Source organism: Panulirus ornatus, chromosome 58 (genome assembly GCF_036320965.1).
Source record: "Panulirus ornatus isolate Po-2019 chromosome 58, ASM3632096v1, whole genome shotgun sequence".
In the NCBI taxonomy this organism is placed as follows: domain Eukaryota; kingdom Metazoa; phylum Arthropoda; class Malacostraca; order Decapoda; family Palinuridae; genus Panulirus; species Panulirus ornatus.
Genome location: NC_092281.1, coordinates 11,653,098 through 11,674,361, shown reverse-complemented (window position 1 = coordinate 11,674,361; position 21,264 = coordinate 11,653,098). Strand labels below are relative to the sequence as shown.

At 38.2% G+C, this 21,264-nt stretch overlaps 1 protein-coding gene across 4 annotated transcripts in view; it reads right to left on the bottom strand.

The window, feature by feature from the left end:
- The window catches only part of LOC139766505 (protein ERGIC-53-like), a 32,652-nt gene extending 11,388 nt beyond the window's left edge, over nt 1–21,264 (bottom strand). For 2 of the 4 annotated variants that reach the window (XM_071695192.1, XM_071695193.1), the window contains exons 1-9: nt 21,088–21,264; nt 17,582–17,736; nt 15,033–15,202; nt 14,401–14,500; nt 11,868–12,410; nt 8,660–8,794; nt 7,988–8,121; nt 5,946–6,048; nt 4,505–4,604 (exon numbers count right to left, since the gene is read on the bottom strand). In XM_071695192.1, the coding sequence (XP_071551293.1) occupies nt 4,505–4,604; nt 5,946–6,048; nt 7,988–8,121; nt 8,660–8,794; nt 11,868–12,410; nt 14,401–14,500; nt 15,033–15,202; nt 17,582–17,736; nt 21,088–21,241 (1,594 nt within the window). In that variant the 5' untranslated portion in view covers nt 21,242–21,264. The remainder of the gene's footprint in view (nt 1–4,504; nt 4,605–5,945; nt 6,049–7,987; nt 8,122–8,659; nt 8,795–11,867; nt 12,411–14,400; nt 14,501–15,032; nt 15,203–17,581; nt 17,737–21,087) is intronic. The other 2 variants (XM_071695194.1, XM_071695195.1) reach the window with 1 other exon arrangement.

The following is a 21,264-nucleotide window of genomic DNA, read 5'->3' as shown; positions in this document are numbered from 1 at the left end:
GTTAGGGAGGTGAATGCAAGAGTTTTGGAGAGAGGAGCAAATATGCAGTCTGTTCTGGATGAGAGGGCTTGGAAAGTGAGTCAGTTGTTGTTTGCTGATGATACAGCACTGGTGGCTGATTCGGGTGAGAAACTGCAGAAGCTGGTGACTGAGTTTGGTAAAGTGTGTGAAAGAAGAAAGCTGAGAGTAAATGTGAATACGGGCAAGGTTATTAGGTTCATTAGCATTGAGAGACAAGTAAATTGGGAGATAAGTCTGAATGGAGAAAAACTGGAGGAAGTGAAGTGTTTTAGATATCTGGGAGTGGATTTAGCAGCGGATGAAACCATGGAAGTGGAGATGGGGGAGGGGGCAAAGGTTCTGGGAGCGTTGAAAAATGTGTGGAAGGCAAGAACATTATCTCAGAGAGCAAAAATGGGTATGTTTGAAGGAATGGTGGTTCCAACAAAGTTATATGGTTGCGAGGCATGGGCTATAGATAGGGTTGTGCGGAGGAGGGTGGATGTGTTGGAAATGAGGTGTTTGAGGACAATATGTGGTGTGAGGTGGTTTGATCGAGTAAGTAATGAAAAGGTAAGAGAGATGTGTGGTAATAAAAAGAGTGTGGATGAGAGAGCAGAAGAGTGTGTATTGAAATGATTTAGTCACATGGAGAGAATGAGTGAGGAAAGATTGAGAGAGGATATATGTGTCAGAGGTGGAGGGAACGAGGAGAAGCGGGAGACCAAACTGGAGGTGGAAGGATGGAGTGAAAAAGATTTTGAGCAATTGGGGCCTGAACATACAAGAGGGTGAAAGGCATGCAAGGAATAGAGTGAATTGGAACAATGTGGTATACCGGGGTTGATGTGCTGTAAATGGATTGAACCAGGGCATATGAAGCATCTGGGATAAACCATGGAAAGTTTTGTGGGGCCTGGATGTGGAAAGGGAGCTGTGATTTCGGTGCATTACACATGAAAGCTAGAGACTGAATGTGAACAAATGTGGCCTTTGTTGTCTTTTCCTAACGCTACCTTGCACACGCTCGGGGGAGGGAGGTGCCATTTCATGTGTGGTGGGGTGGTGACAGGAATGGATGAAGGCAGCAAGTAAGAATATGTACATGTGTACATATGTTATGTCTGTGTATGTATATGTATGTATACACTGAAATGTATAGGTATGTATATGTGCATGTGTAGGTGTTTATGTATATACAGGTGTATGTGGGTGGGTTGGGTCATTCTTTTGTCTGTTTCCTTATGCTACAATATTGAAATATATATATATATATATATATATATATCACTCCATCTTTCCACCTCCAATTTGGTCTCCCTCTTCTCCTCGTTCCCTCCACCTCCGACACATATATCCTCTTGGTCAATCTTTCCTCACTCATTCTCTCCATGTGCCCAAACCATTTCAAAACACCCTCTTCTGCTCTCTCAACCACGCTCTTTTTATTTCCACACATCTCTCTTACCCTTACGTTACTTACTCGATCAAACCACCTCACACCACACATTGTCCTCAAACATCTCATTTCCAGCACATCCATCCTCCTGCGCACAACTCTGTCCATAGCCCACGCCTCGCAACCATACAACATTGTTGGAACCACTATTCCTTCAAACATACCCATTTTTGCTTTCCGAGATAATGTTCTCGACTTCCACACATTTTTCAAGGCTCCCAAAATTTTCGCCCCCTCCCCCACCCTATGATCCACTTCCGCTTCCATGGTTCCATCCGCTGACAGATCCACTCCCAGATATCTAAAACACTTCACTTCCTCCAGTTTTTCTCCATTCAAACTTACCTCCCAATTGACTTGACCCTCACCCCTACTGTACCTAATAACCTTGCTCTTATTCACATTTACTCTTAACTTTCTTCTTCCACACACTTTACCAAACTCAGTCACCAGCTTCTGCAGTTTCTCACATGAATCAGCCACCAGCGCTGTATCATCAGCGAACAACAACTGACTCACTTCCCAGGCTCTCTCATCCCCAACAGACTTCATACTTGCCCCTCTTTCCAGGACTCTTGCATTTACCTCCCTAACAACCCCATCCATAAACAAATTAAACAACCATGGAGACATCACACACCCCTGCCGCAAACCTACATTCACTGAGAACCAATCACTTTCCTCTCTTCCTACACGTACACATGCCTTACATCCTCGATAAAAACTTTTCACTGCTTCTAACAACTTGCCTCCCACACCATATATTCTTAATACCTTCCACAGAGCATCTCTATCAACTCTATCATATGCCTTCTCCAGATCCATAAATGCTACATACAAATCCATTTGCTTTTCTAAGTATTTCTCACATACATTCTTCAAAGCAAACACCTGATCCACACATCCTCTACCACTTCTGAAACCGCACTGCTCTTCCCCAATCTGATGCTCTGTACATGCCTTCACCCTCTCAATCAATACCCTCCCATATAATTTACCAGGAATACTCAACAAACTTATACCTCTGTAATTTGAGCACTCACTCTTATCCCCTTTGCCTTTGTACAATGGCACTATGCACGCATTCCGCCAATCCTCAGGCACCTCACCATGAGTCATACATACATTAAATAACCTTACCAACCAGTCAACAATACAGTCACCCCCTTTTTTAATAAATTCCACTGCAATACCATCCAAACCTGCTGCCTTGCCGGCTTTCATCTTCCGCAAAGCTTTTACTACCTCTTCTCTGTTTACCAAATCATTTTCCCTAACCCTCTCACTTTGCACACCACCTCGACCAAAACACCCTATATCTGCCACTCTGTCATCAGACACATTCAACAAACCTTCAAAATACTCATTCCATCTCCTTCTCACATCACCACTACTTGTTATCACCTCCCCATTTACGCCCTTCACTGAAGTTCCCATTTGCTCCCTTGTCTTACGCACCCTATTTACCTCCTTCCAGAACATCTTTTTATTCTCCCTAAAATTTACTGATAGTCTCTCACCCCAACTCTCATTTTTTTCATACTATTTGCCATTTCCCGCGATAGCGAGGTAGTGTTAAGAACAGAGGACTGGGTCATTGAGGGAATATCCTCACCTGGCCCTCTTCTCTGTTCCTTCTTTTGGGAAAAAAAAAAACAGAGGGGAGGATTTCCAGCCTCCCGCTCCCTTCCCTTTTAGTCGCCTTCTACGACACGCAGGGAATACGTGGGAAGTATTCTTTCTCCCCTATCCCCAGGGAATATATATATATATATATATATATATATATATATATATATATATATATATTTTTTTTTTTTATACTTTGTCGCTGTCTCCCGCGTTTGCGAGGTAGCGCAAGGAAACAGACGAAAGAAATGGCCCAACCCTCCCCATACACATGTACATACACACGTCCACACACGCAAATATACATACCTACACAGCTTTCCATGGTTTACCCCAGACGCTTCACATGCCTTGATTCAATCCACTGACAGCACGTCAACCCCTGTATACCACATCGCTCCAATTCACTCTATTCCTTGCCCTCCTTTCACCCTCCTGCATGTTCAGGCCCCGATCACACAAAATCCTTTTCACTCCATCTTCCCACCTCCAATTTGGTCTCCCTCTTCTCCTCGTTCCCTCCACCTCCGACACATATATCCTCTTGGTCAATCTTTCCTCACTCATTCTCTCCATGTGCCCAAACCATTTCAAAACACCCTCTTCTGCTCTCTCAACCACGCTCTTTTTATTTCCCTTATTTCTTACCCTTACGTTACTTACTCGATCAAACCACCTCACACCACACATTGTCCTCAAACATCTCATTTCCAGCACATCCATCCTCCTGCGCACAACTCTATCCATAGCCCACGCCTCGCAACCATACAACATTGTTGGAACTACTATTCCTTCAAACATACCCATTTTTGCTTTCCGGGATAATGTTCTCGACTTCCACACATTTTTCAAGGCTCCCAAAATTTTCGCCCCCTCCCCCACCCTATGATCCACTTCCGCTTCCATGGTTCCATCCGCTGACAGATCCACTCCCAGATATCTAAAACACTTCACTTCCTCCAGTTTTTCTCCATTCAAACTCACCTCCCAATTGACTTGACCCTCAACCCTACTGTACCTAATAACCTTCCTCTTATTCACATTTACTCTTAACTTTCTTCTTCCACACACTTTACCAAACTCAGTCACCAGCTTCTGCAGTTTCTCACATGAATCCGCCACCAGCGCTGTATCATCAGCGAACAACAACTGACTCACTTCCCAAGCTCTCTCATCCCCAACAGACTTCATACTTGCCCCTATATATATATATATATATATATATATATATATATATATATATATATATTTTCCCTAGTTATGCTTTAATAAAATATGTGTATGTATCAACTTACATTTTCTCTTATTTCTTCACTACTGTATTGTATTTCTGATCACATAACCACACTTGTTAGTTCTGGTTCTCCTTACCTAAAGTTACCTTCAACTCTCCAAAAGTTTCAGCAAATAACTCACCCATTCCTGAATGGACTGCAGAGACCAAACCAAGTGTTCGTTCCTGCCTGCCAATAATTTCATCCATTTTGATATGGAGCGTTCGTATAACTTCATGAATCTGAAAAATGAGCAACAAAGAAACTGGTTTTCTAATATAAAAAACTCTAAAGGTGTATCAGAGAAAAAATAACAAAGAAACAGGCCCAAATCATACGTTTCACTTAACGGCCACAACATCCACATTCCTCTCCCCAAACACAGTACCCATCTCTTACATTTTCTCATCTTTGTTGCAACAGTGCATATTCACACACCCTAGCCTAAGCCTTCGAGGAGGATGAGCACCTTTGCTTGGCTCCTTCTGTTCCATCTATTGGATATTGAAATAAAAAAAAAGAGAGTTTCTTAGCCACCCCCTCCTATTCCCTATCCTTTCAGATGCCTTCTACTACACATTACAGCATAAGTAGTTTTCTTTCTTTCAGAGAAAATATTAATAAAAATTTTCCCCACATGTTCAGTTTCCCACTTTAGTGAAGTATTGCCAAGAACAAAAGACAGCCTCATTTGCTTAAATTCCCTCTCTACCTGCATTGTATAATGCATTGAAACCATATCCTCATTTCAGAGTCAAGCCCTAATGAACATTTTGCAGTTTATCTATCAATTTTCTTTTTTTCATATTTGCTTACCATTTTAAGACAGTATGTCACACTCTACCAACCACAAAAATCCAATTCATTCCGTTCTAATTTTCTATGATACCCACTGGATTTCTGAACAGGCTTATAAAATTATTTCAGTCTAGCACAAGTTTACTCACTGTAAACAAATTCAGTGATAAACAATTTATTTTTCACAAGAGGAAAAATCAGCATGTTTGAGGTGTGGTTTAAACCTGAACAGATGAGCATAGATATTTGCAACACAGCACATATCACACAGTGAGTTTTATAAAGAATAACAGAATGTGTAACCTATCACACACCAGGATCATTTTGGTAAATAAGAAAAAGTATTCTTTTCTCAATAAAAATGTATTTCATCAAAAAAATATATAATCATGCTTGGTACTAGTGTAAAGTACCCAAACAAGTCCCAAAAACACTAAATCTTGAGCAGGTACCACCTAATACCCTGAATTAGGTAAGTAATCAATCTTTAAGACTTAAATGCTGAAGTAAAATTTGCTGCTTGATATGTCTGACAAATTCCGAAATGTTATGATTATGTTCACTGCACATGAAAATGTGGTGATATTCTACATTTAAATAAATTGGTGCATGGTATAGTTTACAATAAAAGTTAGCGGTATTCAACAAATATAAGAAGTCCTACAGCCTCCACACCAACAGCCAAGACATAGTACGAAACTCAATCATGAAATTCAGATTTAATAGTGCTTTGCCTTTACACCTCAATCTTTTTGCCAAAAATTGCCATAACTTAAATGCCTCACCTGACTCTGTCCAGTGAATATTTGACGCAATTCTCTCTGTTCCCAGGACTCATATTCCTCCTCTTTGTCTTTCTGAACAGCATCAGGATTTTGTGCAATATACCTGAAAAAGTAAGTGCACACTATGAACCTAAAAACAGTAATTTCTGGAAGTTTTGCGGGGCAGGTTCAAGAACCCTCTTGTGTGTTTCACACTCTTAAGGATATAAAATTCATAATCTGTAGACAGAATATCTTACCTCTTAGCCACTGGCCCAGAGTCAGCATATTCTATAAACAAGATACTACTATATCCATAGATAGAGAAACATAGCATACACAAGAAGGTATAAATTTTTGCTTAAATCTACAGAGGTAAGCCAAAATTATTCTGGAAAAACTGTTGATCACATAATTCATTTCACATGTAGCAAGTATTTTGAAGGATTGTTTGAAGGATTGTTAAGTGTGTCTGATGATATAGTAGCAGATGTAGGATGTATGCAAAGAGACATAGTCACAGTAGTAGTTTGGTTAAGAAAGAAGAGGTGGTGAAAGCCTTGCATGAGAAGAGAGGCACAGGGTGGGGGAGGGGCAAAAGTTGCACCAGTGCTGAAGAACATATGGAAAGAAAGAATGTTATCTGGGAGGGCAAAAATGGGTATGTTTGAAGGAATAGTAGTCCCAACAATATTACATGGTTGCAAGGCATGGGCTATAGATAAGGCTGTGCAGAAGAGGGTGGATGTGTTGAAACTGAAATATTTGAGGACAATTTGTGGGGAGGTGGTGTGTTTGTTAACCTCTCCTCACTCATTCTCTCAATGTGTTCAAACCATTTCAGCACATACTCTTCAGCTCTCTTAACCGCACTCTCTTTATTACCACACCTCTCTCTTACCCTTTTTTTCTTTGTTAAATGTACCACCATATACTGTTCTCAAATTAAATTTCCTACACTTCCAACCTCATCTGCACATCCTCATTTATAGCCTATGCCTTGCATCCATATAACTTTGGTACTACTATATCTTCAAACATACCCATTTTTGCCTTCTCAGATAAACAATCTCTCTTTGCATACATTCCTCAATGCTCCCAAAACCTTCATCCCCTTTGCCCACCCTATGACTCACTGCTACTTTCATGGTTCCATTTGCCACAATGTCCACCTCCAGGTATCTAAAACACTTCACTTCCTCCAATTTTTCTCCATTCAAACACACCTAATCTAACCTAACCATCAACCCTGCTAAATCTAATAACATTACTTTATTTCCATTTACTCTCGACTTCCTCCTTTCACACACACACACCTAAACTCAGTTGCCTACCTTTGCAGTTTCTCACATGAATCTGCCAACAGTACTATACTATCAGCAAACAAAAACTGACCCACTTTTCAAGCCCCCTCATCCCCTACTGACTGCATATTTGCCCCTCTCTTCAAGACTCTCCTATCCACATCCCTATTTCAGACCAAATTCACTTGGAACCTCTCTCTCCTCTCTTCCAACGTATACACATGCATTGCACCCAATAAAAACTAGTCACTGCCTCTAAAAGCTTTCCTTCCACACCATATATCCTTAAAACCTTCTACAAAGCATTTCTATCAACCCTATCATATGCCTTCTCCAGATCTATAAATGCCACATACATATCCTTCTGTTGCTCTGAAGTATTTCTCAAGCACATTCTTCAAAGCAAACATCAGATCAACAAATCCTTTACCACTTCTGAAACCACAATGTTCTTCCCAGTCTGATGCTCTGTACAGCCTCTCAATCTCTACTCTCTCATACTACTTACCAGGTACAAACAACAAGCTTGTACCTCTGTAGCTTGAACACTCACCTTTATTCCCCTTAACTTCATACAGTGGTACTATACATGAACTTGTGATAATGATAACAATAATATCAACAATAACAATATGCTGATGTTTATCACTATGACATACATGATGTACAACATTACAATAAACAAAGCCCTTTAACTTGTAAAGTCTAATCCCTCCAATGCCTCTATCTAATAGCTTCATATGAAATAGTAATACTCACTCATCACGAGCCTTTTTAGTTTTTTCCTGATACTCTTTGAACTCTTGCCGGAATTTTTCTTCTTCCTCCTGATTGGTCTGCAGCATTGCCATTTCTTCAGGAGAACGCATTGATGACACTAAAAACTTTAGTACCTAAAATCAGAAAGAAGATATCAGCACAAATGAACATTTCCATAAAAAACTACTTGTGTTTTTGGATTTCCCTCATGTATTTTTTCAAAGCCTTACTGCATATACTATGACAGATAAATGTTTTAAAAAATTTATGAGCAGAGGACTGAAAGGTAACCTTAGAGGTTTGGATACGAGACTGTGCTTCCCTGTGGATGGTATGGTACCAACTCGGATATCAAACAGATATTATGTAGGAAAATAAGTATCTGAAAATTACTCTGGCTGACAAACATGAAAAACAAACAAGTTTACAAATAGATGAAGAGGACAAATGCAAAGTGGTGACAGTAACTCACTAAGTCAGCTAAAAATACACAAATAAAAAAGTGGAAAATCCAAATTAAAGAGCATATAAGCCAATTAACCAAAGCTGAAGGATAAGGAGTCTGAGAAAATGTGATATGATTGATGCGGTAAAAAGGGTATGAGTATATGGAATGTAAGTTGCATAAGATCAATAAAAAGGCATATAATAAAAAAAAAAAATTCAACTCACATCATGGTCATCAGCTAAGCCACCTGTGGCGGCAGACACTCCAAAGTAGCCCGATGGTGGCAGATGTACATTCTCTGCACGCATACATATCTCATAATCTTTCTCATTGTTTGTCATTCCACTGTGTATCAGCAACTGAAATCAATAATATTAATCATCTGTATATTCTGTCCACTATCATACATTCCCTTTCCATGGGTCTGGATCAAATTATCAGCATTTTAACCCAACATTCCAACTGATCAATCAATGCTAAAATAATATCTATCAGATCATGTTCAAATAACTTATTCACGGAATCAAACATTTCTCAAGTCTGAAAATAATGTTTATGAACATTGTTAATTAATGGTTAATCAATGCTTACAAGCATGTTGCTATTTACAAATGAGAATACTATAATGCAGGCACCTCACTTAAATTGTGGATGAGGTCCCTTTTCTCAGGAATAAACTTTTGAAATCTGAAATTGTAATTTTCATCTAATTTCTGAATTCTTTGCTGTACATTGAAATTACGTAACACATGAATTTCTGTAAAGGAAACATACCATTTACTCAGTATTATATGACGTAAGAATACAAAAAGTATTCCATTGTAAATGTCCAATCAGGTAAGCACAAACATTAACAAAATGTCTATATCTTCTAACTGTCAAATGAAGAACATTAAGTCATCTTTTCTATGTCTAAATCTCAAGCTGCAAAACAACTAACCACAATGCATTTTAAAGAGAAAGTATTGAAAGAAGAATATCTTTGTATAATAAATGCCTACGGATCTTTCGAATGTAATGTCAATAAATGGTGGTAAGTAACTATATTTAGAAAATATCATCAATAAAATTCAATCAGTTAGAAATTCATTAGTGCCACAGTCAAAACACACACAAATACATACAGACAGACAAAATTCTGGGACATCAGAAAAAACCACACTAGTCAAATAACTTAAGAAATAATCAATAAAACAAGATATAATTAGGTACAGTAGGGTTGAGGGTCAAGTCAATTGGGAGGTAAGTTTGAATGGAGAAAAACTGGAGGAAGTAAAGTGTTTTAGATATCTGGGAGTGGATCTGGCAGCGGATGGAACCATGCAAGCGGAAGTGGATCATAGGGTGGGGGAGGGGGCGAAAATCCTGGGAGCCTTGAAGAATGTGTGGAAGTCGAGAACATTATCTCGGAAAGCAAAAATGGGTATGTTTGAAGGAATAGTGATTCCAAGAATGTTGTATGGTTGCAAGGCGTGGGCTATGGATAGAGTGGTGCGCAGGAGGATGGATGTGCTGGAAATGAGATGTTTGAGGACAATGTGTGGTGTGAGGTGGTTTGATCGAGTAAGTAACGTAAGGGTAAGAGAGATGTGTGGAAATAAAAAGAGCATGGTTGAGAGAGCAGAAGAGGGTGTTTTGAAATGGTTTGGGCACATGGAGAGAATGAGTGAGGAAAGATTGACCAAGAGGATATATGTGTCGGAGGTGGAGGGAACGAGGAGAAGTGGGAGACCAAATTGGACGTGGAAAGATGGAGTGAAAAAGATTTTGTGTGATCGGGGCCTGAACATGCAGGAGGGTGAAAGGAGGGCAAGGAATAGAGTGAATTGGATCGATGTGGTATACTGGGGTTGACGTGCTGTCAGTGGATTGAATCAGGGCATGTGAAGCGTCTGGGGTAAACCATGGAAAGCTGTGTAGGTATGTATATTTGCGTGTGTGGACGTATGTACATACATGTGTATGGGGGTGGGTTGGGCCATTTCTTTTGTCTGTTTCCTTGCGCTACCTCGCAAACGCGGGAGACAGCGACAAAGCAAAAAAAAAAAATAAAAATAATGCAAAAGACCATTCATGTTATCTAAAATATAAATGATTATATAGAGTACTTTAAATGGTAAGGAGGAAACACACAGTAAGCTGCTTACTTTTAGTGAAACTATACCTTTATCCACCATTAATAAATGCTTTTAAAAGCTCTGCTGGGCAAGATACAGTCGTTCAAAAAACCACGGCTAGTGCTGAAGGTCATTAAATATAGTGTGCCAAAAAAAAATAATCTGCAAATTTCAAATTACTTTATACAAAAGTCACCCTAAGTACAATATTAGTAATAAATGGCCTTGTTAGGATAAACTTCAGTTAACTTAAGAAACTAAATAAAGAAAATTGCTTTACCTAATTTCATGGTAATATATAGAGGAACCGCCAAAAATCATCTTGAATTTCAGAGCATTTTAGCTCTTCAATGTCTACACAATTCAAGCCATTCTTGTAATATGATGCTGATTATGATGGCTAAGATGGATCCTTTATAATTAACTCCAAATTTCAAATAAAATCTAAATGGAACCCACATAAAAAGGTGCAAAAATTGAACTGGAAAGTTTTTTCCTTACATGTCTTAATATATATACAAACCTGAATCAAGAAAAAACCAATCTCTGATACTTTCAGAAAGTTTTGTAGTGATATTGTTTTATTTGACTTTATGTGCCACATCTCAAGTGGACTGTAGTCTAAATGTTGCTAGAGAAAAAGATCAATTGATTGGAGATGGAAAGCTTTATCCTCAATACAGCTTCCAAGGTTACTGAAGGATAACGAATCTGCCACCTATTACAGTACAACAGCTTTACATGTTTTACCTGAAGTAAAGGGAAGTCTGTTTCATTCAAGTTGTCCACTAAATGATTCCAAATTCTTCAATGTATGTTTTGCACTTGAACTAAGATGTTCAATGACCCAAGATACTGGGATATTATTTCATGCATAACTCCAATGCTAAACTTGCTTGAATGGTTTTGTGGATATAACAGCACACATAAAGGCTCATTTCATGTGTAAATAATGTGCTCCACAGATTATATATACTTCTGAGGATCTCAGAGGCTTAGACTAAACAATATTCAGTTCTGAGTTCACTAATTTGGAACATGTTGATAGAAACTAAAGCACCCATTAAAACTAACTGTTCTGTATCTTGAACTAAACCTTGGTCCCTGAGTAGTGAAGTCAGCAGTTAACATGATTTCAACAGCACAATTAGTTCATAAACTGACAGCAGTCATAGCAATGTGGTCAAAACTAAAACACAAAGCTGATAGGGAAAAAAAATCCACCCTAGTTGAGGGAAAGCATTCCATTATTCCATATAAAGGACATTAGGTTGCACTCTTATCACTCAGGGTTCATCCCAACATGCCCTCCTACCAGTGCCTCACTCTGTACCCTCTTCCTCTTCTTCTTTCCCCTAGTCTTCCTCTGTTTCTTCCTTCTCCTCCTCTTCTTTTGAGGTTTAGGTGTAGTTGTAGACACTGATGGCTCGCTCCCAAACCATCCCCACCCTGTTGATAGCTCCTCCTCAGCAACATCATGAACAGCTTCTATAAGAAGGTGACTGGCATCTAAAACTTCTTTGGTATACTCATCATCTGGTGCTACTGCAGTAGACACAGTCGTTGGGGCAGTCAACTCACTATCAGAATATGTTGATGGCAGGGTACTCTCTGATGTAAAACTCTGGTAAGCTGATGATATGGTCGAAAAAATATCATCTGGGGGCTCTGAGGTCTTCAGTTCATGCTCGTAGGCATATGGTGAAGGTGTCGTCATATCATTGGCAAGAGGAAGTGCAGCTGATGGCTGATCTTCTGATACTTTTGTACCTTCTGACTCAGGTTTAACAGAATCTACATCTTGGTCTTCTTTTTCCTCAAGTTTGGTATAATCAAACTCAAGTTGCTGTATCATTACCTGTGTCATTATAAAAACTATAAAATCTAATAACAAAGAAAAGTGAGGATGCAAAAATATACCATTAATTAAACTATTCTATCAAGATACCAAAATGTATGCAACACATAGATCTGAATATTCTAATATTTTAAACTTTGTTCTCCTTTACATGTCGTGGATCAGGAAGTATACACTGCCTCTCAGTTCACTCACACATCCTTAATCCATATCCAATGTGTAAGAGTGAATCATGAACACCTACATCACATTCACATCTCCTACTTTTTCACTCTACACATTAAGTTGATTTATCATAACATTAAAATAATCATTCAAACAACCTTTGCAGACATAATGACTCAAGTCTAAGTGACCAAAAAGGATTCCGTGAACATCTTAAATACCTCTAGTACAATCAATTAATTCAAAGCAACTCATCTACAGTATACCTTTTCTTGTACCTTCTACTATGCTACAATACACTGTCTCAACCTAGCTATCATCTGCCATGTCTCCTTCATGGCAATACCATCTTATGTGATTACCTTAATTTATTTGGACAATAGCAGAGAAGTTAAGGAGTGATCTAAAGAACAAGTAAACCATTAAACATACCCATTTTACCTTCATAAAATGTTATCTCTCCTTCCATACACTCCCTAATGTGCCCAGGACCTTTGCCTTTTCACCCAGCCTATGGATCACTTCAGATCCCATGGTTCCATTCACTGTCCACAGCACTCACAGGGTAGGACAAATATATACATCCATAGCAATTAAAAGATTAACATGCAATTTTTTTTTCTAACATCCAACGGCCAAGCAACTCAATAAGTATAAAGTCTTGTTAACATGATACTAGTAAAATCAATTGCAATTTTTTTTCACAATGACAGGGTAGACAGCCATATGGAGATTCTAAAGATTCACTGAATCACAAGTATATTACAGTAGCTTCCTCACAACGATATACCAAGGAATCTCACACAAGATCACTGGAAACTGGGGCTACTGTTGTTAAAAGGTGGTAATGGAGCAGAATTTCAATTAAATATTCATGTCCTTCAAAATTGAGAGAAATAAAAAAGCCTCTGCAAAATTCAAAGAAACAAATGACAAGACTATTTCACAATAAAAAGTCTTACCCATTAGAAAATATGATTAACTGCTCAGCTTTTCAAATGGGAGTTTTGTGACTAAATGATGATTCTATACAGAAAAAAGATGACCACTTTATCACAGTAACACAAGATCAAAAAATTAAAAGTTAATATGAAAAAAAAAACACACGAAATAACAGGAGTCAACTATGAAAACCAGCTTCATACTGCACTACCAATGAATCCACTACATTCAAATGTACTGCACAATTCTTTTTGCATATTTTTTATATTACTTTATTGCTGTCTCCCGCGTTAGCGAGGTAGCACAAGGAAACAGACGAAAGATTGGCCTAACCCGCCCAAATACACATGCATATACATACAGGCCCACATACGCACATATACATACCTATACATTTCAACGTATACATACATATACATACAGAGTTTTATACATATAAACACATATACATATTCATACTTGCTGCCCTCATCCATTCCCGTCGCCACCCCACCACACACGAAATGGCACCCCCTCTCCCCATAATATTTTCTAACTTTACAAAACACACGAACAGATCATCATAAACAAAAGGCACCAATTTGCTATCATTCACATATTTCACATAATGCAGAAGAGGCGGGGTTACTGATGTTAAAAAAAGGGGGGAAATTGTTTCAAAAGAGTACGAGAAACTATTCTCATCACCTATAGGAAAAAATATTCTGTTTATTACGCATAGGTATTACTCTCACTAATTCATGTACATGAAATTCAAATGCAGTAAAGACCTTAGGCACAGAACAGACTTATATTTCAAATAAAAGAATACAATAGTCAACAAAACAAGCTAAATGAATAAAATTCACCAATTTGTAAAATATGATAATTATCTGTAACTCACAGTTAGGACATTCTTGTAATACTCAATCTTCGCTCTAACTGGGAAAGGTTTGTTTCGGAAGTCTCGAAGGCAACCACCAAGTTGCTGGCTCAAGCCATCACTGGAAAGAAAAATTACTTGGAAAATGTAACAGTAAAACCAAAATCATCACACCCAGAGTGTATTCTTAACATGTATCAAGAAACATAAATAAAATTTCATCAAACTAACTACATTTATGATTTTCACAGTAACACAGAGTCCATCAAAAAATTTTCATTGCTAAAAATATATAACTTACATATCTGCAATCAACAAACTTTCAAAATAATTATCATTTAATAAAATTCCCACATCTTCCTTTGTAGCCATTTGTACTGCCTAACAAGCTTGATCACAAACACTTCCCTTAATCCCAGTCAAATGTCACTACCCTTTACCTTTAACATACACACACCCCTATCAAAATTACCCTTCCATACAATGTTTATCAAAGCACTTCCATCTTGGTATATGCAAAGTTTATCACCCTGACATTCCATTCAGTGAGATAACTGACTTACATCTGACACCACATACACTTTCCTGGAAGTGATTCTGCTACCCTGTTACTCTTACCTGTGAATTAATGACTGTATTGAGTAAACACTTACTGTTCGTGATCATAAACCTTAGTCCCATCATTGACCATGGCCATGACGTATGGGTTGTTCCTTTTGTTATCATTGTCAAAGGAATCAAAAAAGACTCCAAGTCCATTCCATTTGTCTTCACTTCCAAACACTGGACCTTCCCCAGCAGGTTTATCATTAAACCAGACAGCCTGTCATGAAGAAAATTTAGATTCAGAAACATAAAAGATATACTTTTAATCTTCCTTCCTTCCCATAAATGCAATTTCAAGTTGTAATTGAAGGGTAGTGTGACTTGTGTGATATCATCATAGCTGTTTAAACCTGCAAATGGTTGGGGATGTAAATACAAGGGTCTTGGAGACAGGGGCAGGTTTGCAGTCTGCTGGTGGTGGCAGAGAGGGATCTAGGTACTGATTCAGCACTTGTTTGCTGATGACGCAGCTTTGGCAACAAAATCGAGTTAGAAACTGCAGAAGCTGGTGTCAGTTTGGGAGATTATATGAAAGGAGAAAATCGAGAGTAAATGCAAATAAAAGCATGATTACTATCCTTAGCAGCAAAAAGAGAGAGGGTATTTGGAATGCAAGTTTGATGAGATAACTTGGAGGAAGTGAAATGTTTTAGATACCTAGAATGGAACACTGGCAGCTGAAGTGACCCACTGGGTGGGTGAGATGGGAAAGGTTGTGAAAACATTGAGAAATGTGTGGACAGACAGAACTATCTATAGGGGCAAAAATGGGTTTGTTTGATGGTATAGTAATACAGTCAGTGCTATATGGATGTGAGGCATGGGCCTTAGACAAAAATGTTAAGGATATGGTGAATGTGTTGGAAATTAAATGTTTGAGAACCGTATGTCATGGAAGAAGGGTTGCTTCAATAAAAAATGATATAGGAAAACAGAGATGTCGTAGTAAGAGGAGTATGTATGACAAAGCTGAAAAGGGTGTGCTGATATAGTTTAGACATGGAGAGAGGATAAGCGAGGAAAGGATGACTAAGAGGGTATATATGTCAGAAGTGGATGAAGCAAGGAAAACAGCGAAACAAAGTATGATGTGGAACGGTGCAGTGAAAGATGTTTTGAAGGCACAGGGCCTGGACATACAGGCAGATCAGAAGCATGCAAGGGAAAGAGCGAATTGAAGCAGTATGGTTTGCAAGGATGGGCTGAGCCAGGGGATATGAAGAAATCGAGAGAAATTCGAGAAAGAGAGGAATTTGTATGTGGCATTCATGGATCTGGTCCTCTACCTTCTTGTCGTAGGAGTCCCTTCTATCCTTATCAGGTTCCTGCAGCACTAAGGAAGCTGGCCACATCCAATGGTTGGGATGATAGGTTATAAAGAGTTGTGATGTGAAAGCAATTGAGTAGTAAATGCTTGGTGTCTTCTTTATTGCAGTTGCATTGTGGCCATTAAGAGTCTTAGGATATGCTCAAATGGTGCTTGTAGTGATGGGTGATGTCTAGAACATAAGCACGAGAGTGTGACTCATGTTTATCAGGAGTGTGGTTTCTGATGGGTATATGTCAGGTGGGATGGAATTCTAGTTTCATCACTTAACAGAGGTGAGTCTTACATCAATATCAAATAATAAAAAAAAAAAAAAACACAAAACACTTCTGGGCTAAAGTGGTTTTCCTCAGTTATGCAGTTATGACAATGTCTCACAAAATGTTTCCATATATTAATACTCGGCACCACACAATCTCAAAATGTTTTAAATACCGATAGGGACTAACAAGGTCATGCCATGTTACTTTCCACTAATGCTGTGACTGGCTACCTTTCTCCTCAAGATCTGAAACTTCTCAGCTGGTGCCCATGTGATCTTTATTTTGTGACATGGTTCCTGTATTTTCACAATTTTGCTGTATTAAGTGAATAAGAACCAAATCTACAATATCAATAAAAAAGAGAATGTTAAAAAGTCTCTAAGTTTAAATGAAAGTGGGTAATTCAAGACAAAGTGGAAAGAAATGTGTCTGGGAAAGTGCTGCTGGGTGAATGTGGATTGGGAAAAATAAAAATCTATTTGAAAGTCTGAGGAAATTTTGAAAAAAAAAAAAAAAGAAAAATGGGTGGAGATAATAACTAGTGTACAAGACCCATATGTGTATCTGGAATGAGGGCTGCTCCTTTGAAATTTGGTAAAGGGATCTGTTGAAACACAAACTGATCATAGTGCGTGGGGAAGACTGTGCACTGATCATTCTATTCTCCTGCAGGATACTAACTGGTATATATAAGATGAAGAGTTCAATGAAAAATATTGGTATGATACGGAAACTATAAATTGTATTTCTGGTTCATGTTTTTCAATACTTGTGAAATATACAAACCATGATCAATATCAATAACAAATATTAGTACTTGCATTAATACCTACAATATGAAGATAAAACAAACACTCTAACAATATCTACTACATATGAACACTGTAAATATTCCTATACCAGTACCAACAGAAAAACTTATGGTCTAAAGAGGTTCATTAGTAACACGAGAGTGAAATATGTTAATATGCTTCTTTATAAAACACAGAGTGATGAGTCCACTAACCAAGCCATCAGCTCCTATTCTCCCTCGTCCAGTCACACGGAAGACAAAGTCTACTTCCCACCACTCGAAGTTTGTCGGAATTTTGGTCCATATTTGACCCTTCTGACTGCGCAGAGATGGGGTGATACGAACACTTTCCTCACTGGCAATGGCATCTGCAAAATAAAAGGTGTCAACATTACAAATAAAGTATAAAGTACCTCATAAAACTTAAAATACAATAAACAAAAATGAAAGTTGATATAATTTCATGCATTTCTCAAGAACTGAATTTTATATTAGACCAGGTTGCCTTGCCCCACCTAAGTGAGGTTGTGCTATCAACTGACCTATCGGGGTACAATCTTCTCTCCACTCCTCTTGCTCCTACTCTTAGGAAGTGATAATAAAGTTCCCCTCTACAAAATGTTGGAGACACATGGTTAGTATTCTATTCTACCCTGTGGCAAGGGAAAAAGAAATAAAAAATTATTTCCTGAATATGTTATCTTACTACCAAAGTCCCTTACCAACTACTGGGGTAATGTTCCTGTTCCTGGAGGAGCTTATGGATGGCAAAATCGTGGTTGGGAATATACAGGGCCTAAAGGAAATGGGGAGTTAGGGGGAATGACCCTTAAATTGAACAACTCAGAGGTAAAAGTGAGCATTATAATTCCAAAACAGCATGCTTATTTTATAAGAGTACAAAGAAATGATGTACAAAGCTGCAAGGTAATAATATGAAGGCAATATGTCATCTTCATAGTCCTACAAAGCAGCCAGGTAGCTATGTCACACAAAAGGCTACCTCAACACTTGCACAAGCAACACTGCCTGGTTATGACATTCCTCTTACCTCTCCCTAGAAATGATCTGCCGAGTAGGGTTAAAAGCAGCCTGTAGCCACATGATGCTCACCCAATGTATGGCTGAAATTTTGATAGTGCCAATGAAAACCATGGATACCCAAAACTTGATGCCAAGGTTAGTAATTGGTATGCAGTATTCTAAGCATTTATACTTAAGACGGTGGTAGGCTAGGGACTTCTGTATATGTATCCTTAGGACCTCTTCTTCAGAGGTTCAGGCAGCTTAAAACTGTAATACAATCAGTAGCAGGAAAAGGATGGACTCCTTTGGAGTGAAAAATTCTTCAACATGATTGTACTTTGATAATACAACCACTGTAATTGACTTCTAAGGTGACTTTTCAACTTATAGTAAGCCACAAGCAAATGGAGTCTGGCAATGTCTCCATAATGAACTATATAAGATTAATCAAAGCTCTTGCTTCAAACAGCATAAAATCAATAATAAGTGGTTTTCCTAAAATTACAAAGTAGTGAAGCTCATAAAACTGTTTCACTGCTCATCAATCTACTTCTTACATTTACATGCTCAAAAGAGCGGAATAATAAAAAACTGTCAGATGAGGGATTATTCCGATTAGACAATGCTCAAGAGAATATCAAACTGTATAATGATGTTGAATATATTGCTCATGCAATCATCTCCAACATTCCTCTCCTAAACTGCCACTTAACAAATGTTTATAGCAAGGAACAAGTTGCAAATAAGTGAAGTGAACATTACAGTGTGAGTGTTGCAGCAGCAAACATCACAAATTTCCATGAAAAAGAATGTACAATGTGTAACAGGATGAGAAGCAGCTTCTGTAATAAGGATAGATTCTAGCCAAACAAGACTGCTAGTTAAACATGTAAAAAACTGTAATATTACCCATGGTATTTCTTTTCTTAACAAAAGTATGTCTTTCTCACTCTCAAACATGATTTTGATATCAGTAACAAACTTCTCTGGAAAGCTATTACAGCAAAAAACCTCAACAATTGTGGGAAGGCCTTTATAAGACTAGAAAGGTACAAGGTTAAATATTGAAAAAACAAACCCAATTCTTAACCAGGTGAAAAGCCCTACCATATCAAACCTAATCCTCACCAAGGTAAAAAGCTGCCTGTTCAACTATAACTTTGGCCCATGTCAAGATGTCTCAGGCAACATATGACCTTGTCCAACCTTATCGGATAAAAGGGTATTTCAAGATGTGCCTTTGAAAATTTCATTTATTACTGACGAACATAATACTAAATGATTAATTTCAAGGAAGACAGAGCAAATAAGGAGAATATAAGTAATAAATAACTATAATCAGTATATCAATGCCACTTCCTAGGGAAGTACACAAAGATTTCCACATATGATTTTAATTATAATTACTTTTGAAACTCAATTTCCCTCTTCTTCCAAGCCATGACCTTTTCCAAGTTTTCAGAAGAGTTTGGACAATGATGAGAACAGCTGCATAGTTTTGTGTGTGGACATTTGTCATGAGTTCGAGAGATGCTCAATCATGAGTATGTCTGGCATATTTCAAAAAGAATATCGAAAATTAAGGTCTTCCAATCTTCTTGTAGCAATTGTCAGTTTAGCTTCACATCACTACTACCCATAAATACTGGTCAATCTTTATTCTGAAATGTGAATGTTGTGTTTAAAGAATACAGTGACATGCATATCAAGATTTTGTGCATTACATCTTAATACACAATGTTACTATGGCAAAAGCTGGTTATTTAGAAAAACGTGGGGTTAAGGTAAAAGCACGTAACATGTAAATACTAAACAGAGCTTAAAAAAAATACTCACGATCTCTCTAGCTGTCAAGATCCATCTTAATGATCAATATTCTAATCAACATATGCCAGCCACACATGACTAAGTACCCTGCATATATCACCAAATGTTAACAAACAGACGTGACAGCAAGCAGCTAAGCAATCCCCAGCAGCAGATGTATTTCATGCTGACATATTTCTACAATCATTTTGGCTACCGGGTCAAATTACATGAGGTTTATAGATTCAGTTGATTTTTCACATCTACATTTACATTAAAGTACCTAACACTTTTACTGATACACATAAACCTCACTACTATCATCTAATCAATTGTTTAACAAAATATTCTCTAAACACTAAATTGGCACAGCACAAGAATTTGCTCTATATCCAGAGCTACAGTGATCAATAGCCCATACTCCATTCTCTATACACTACACTACTAACACAAAACAATCAAAGACTTATCAAAGTTTCGTGGTGCCCTTAATCTTCATAATGACAAAGTATCTCCCAGAATATTTCCTGCAGTATGGACCTGACACTGCGTGGAAACAAATGGCGACTGTTAACCATGACTTTGACCTTAATATTTCATCGTAAACAACTGCCTCAGATCTGAGCTCCTCATGGGTAATGTATGGTAAAGTATGGGTCATCAGCTGTTCTTGTGACGCAACCAGTCACTCGCCCATCGGCAGGCCAATATTTCCGGGGCATTAAACCCAGTCCCTCCCTAATGTCTGTTGGGCCTGCAGCTGTAGCACCTGAGATAGTCAAGCCGCTACAGACTACACAGAAGGTTGTGGCCCCAGAACATATGTTAGCAGACGATCCCTTGGCCGGCATACACGTCAGGTAACTGTCAAGAATACTCTTACTCACTGCCACTGTACTGCCAGAAGGGAACCTGATTGTCCTTCTGCGCTAGGTACGGCCCCTTGAAGCTGTATTTATATTCGAATCTTTTATGGGGATTTTGACCATAGGTGACCGATAGCAGAAATAAAAGGAAAGCGAAAGTCCACCAAACGTCCATCTCCGATACTTGTTGAGTGTCCA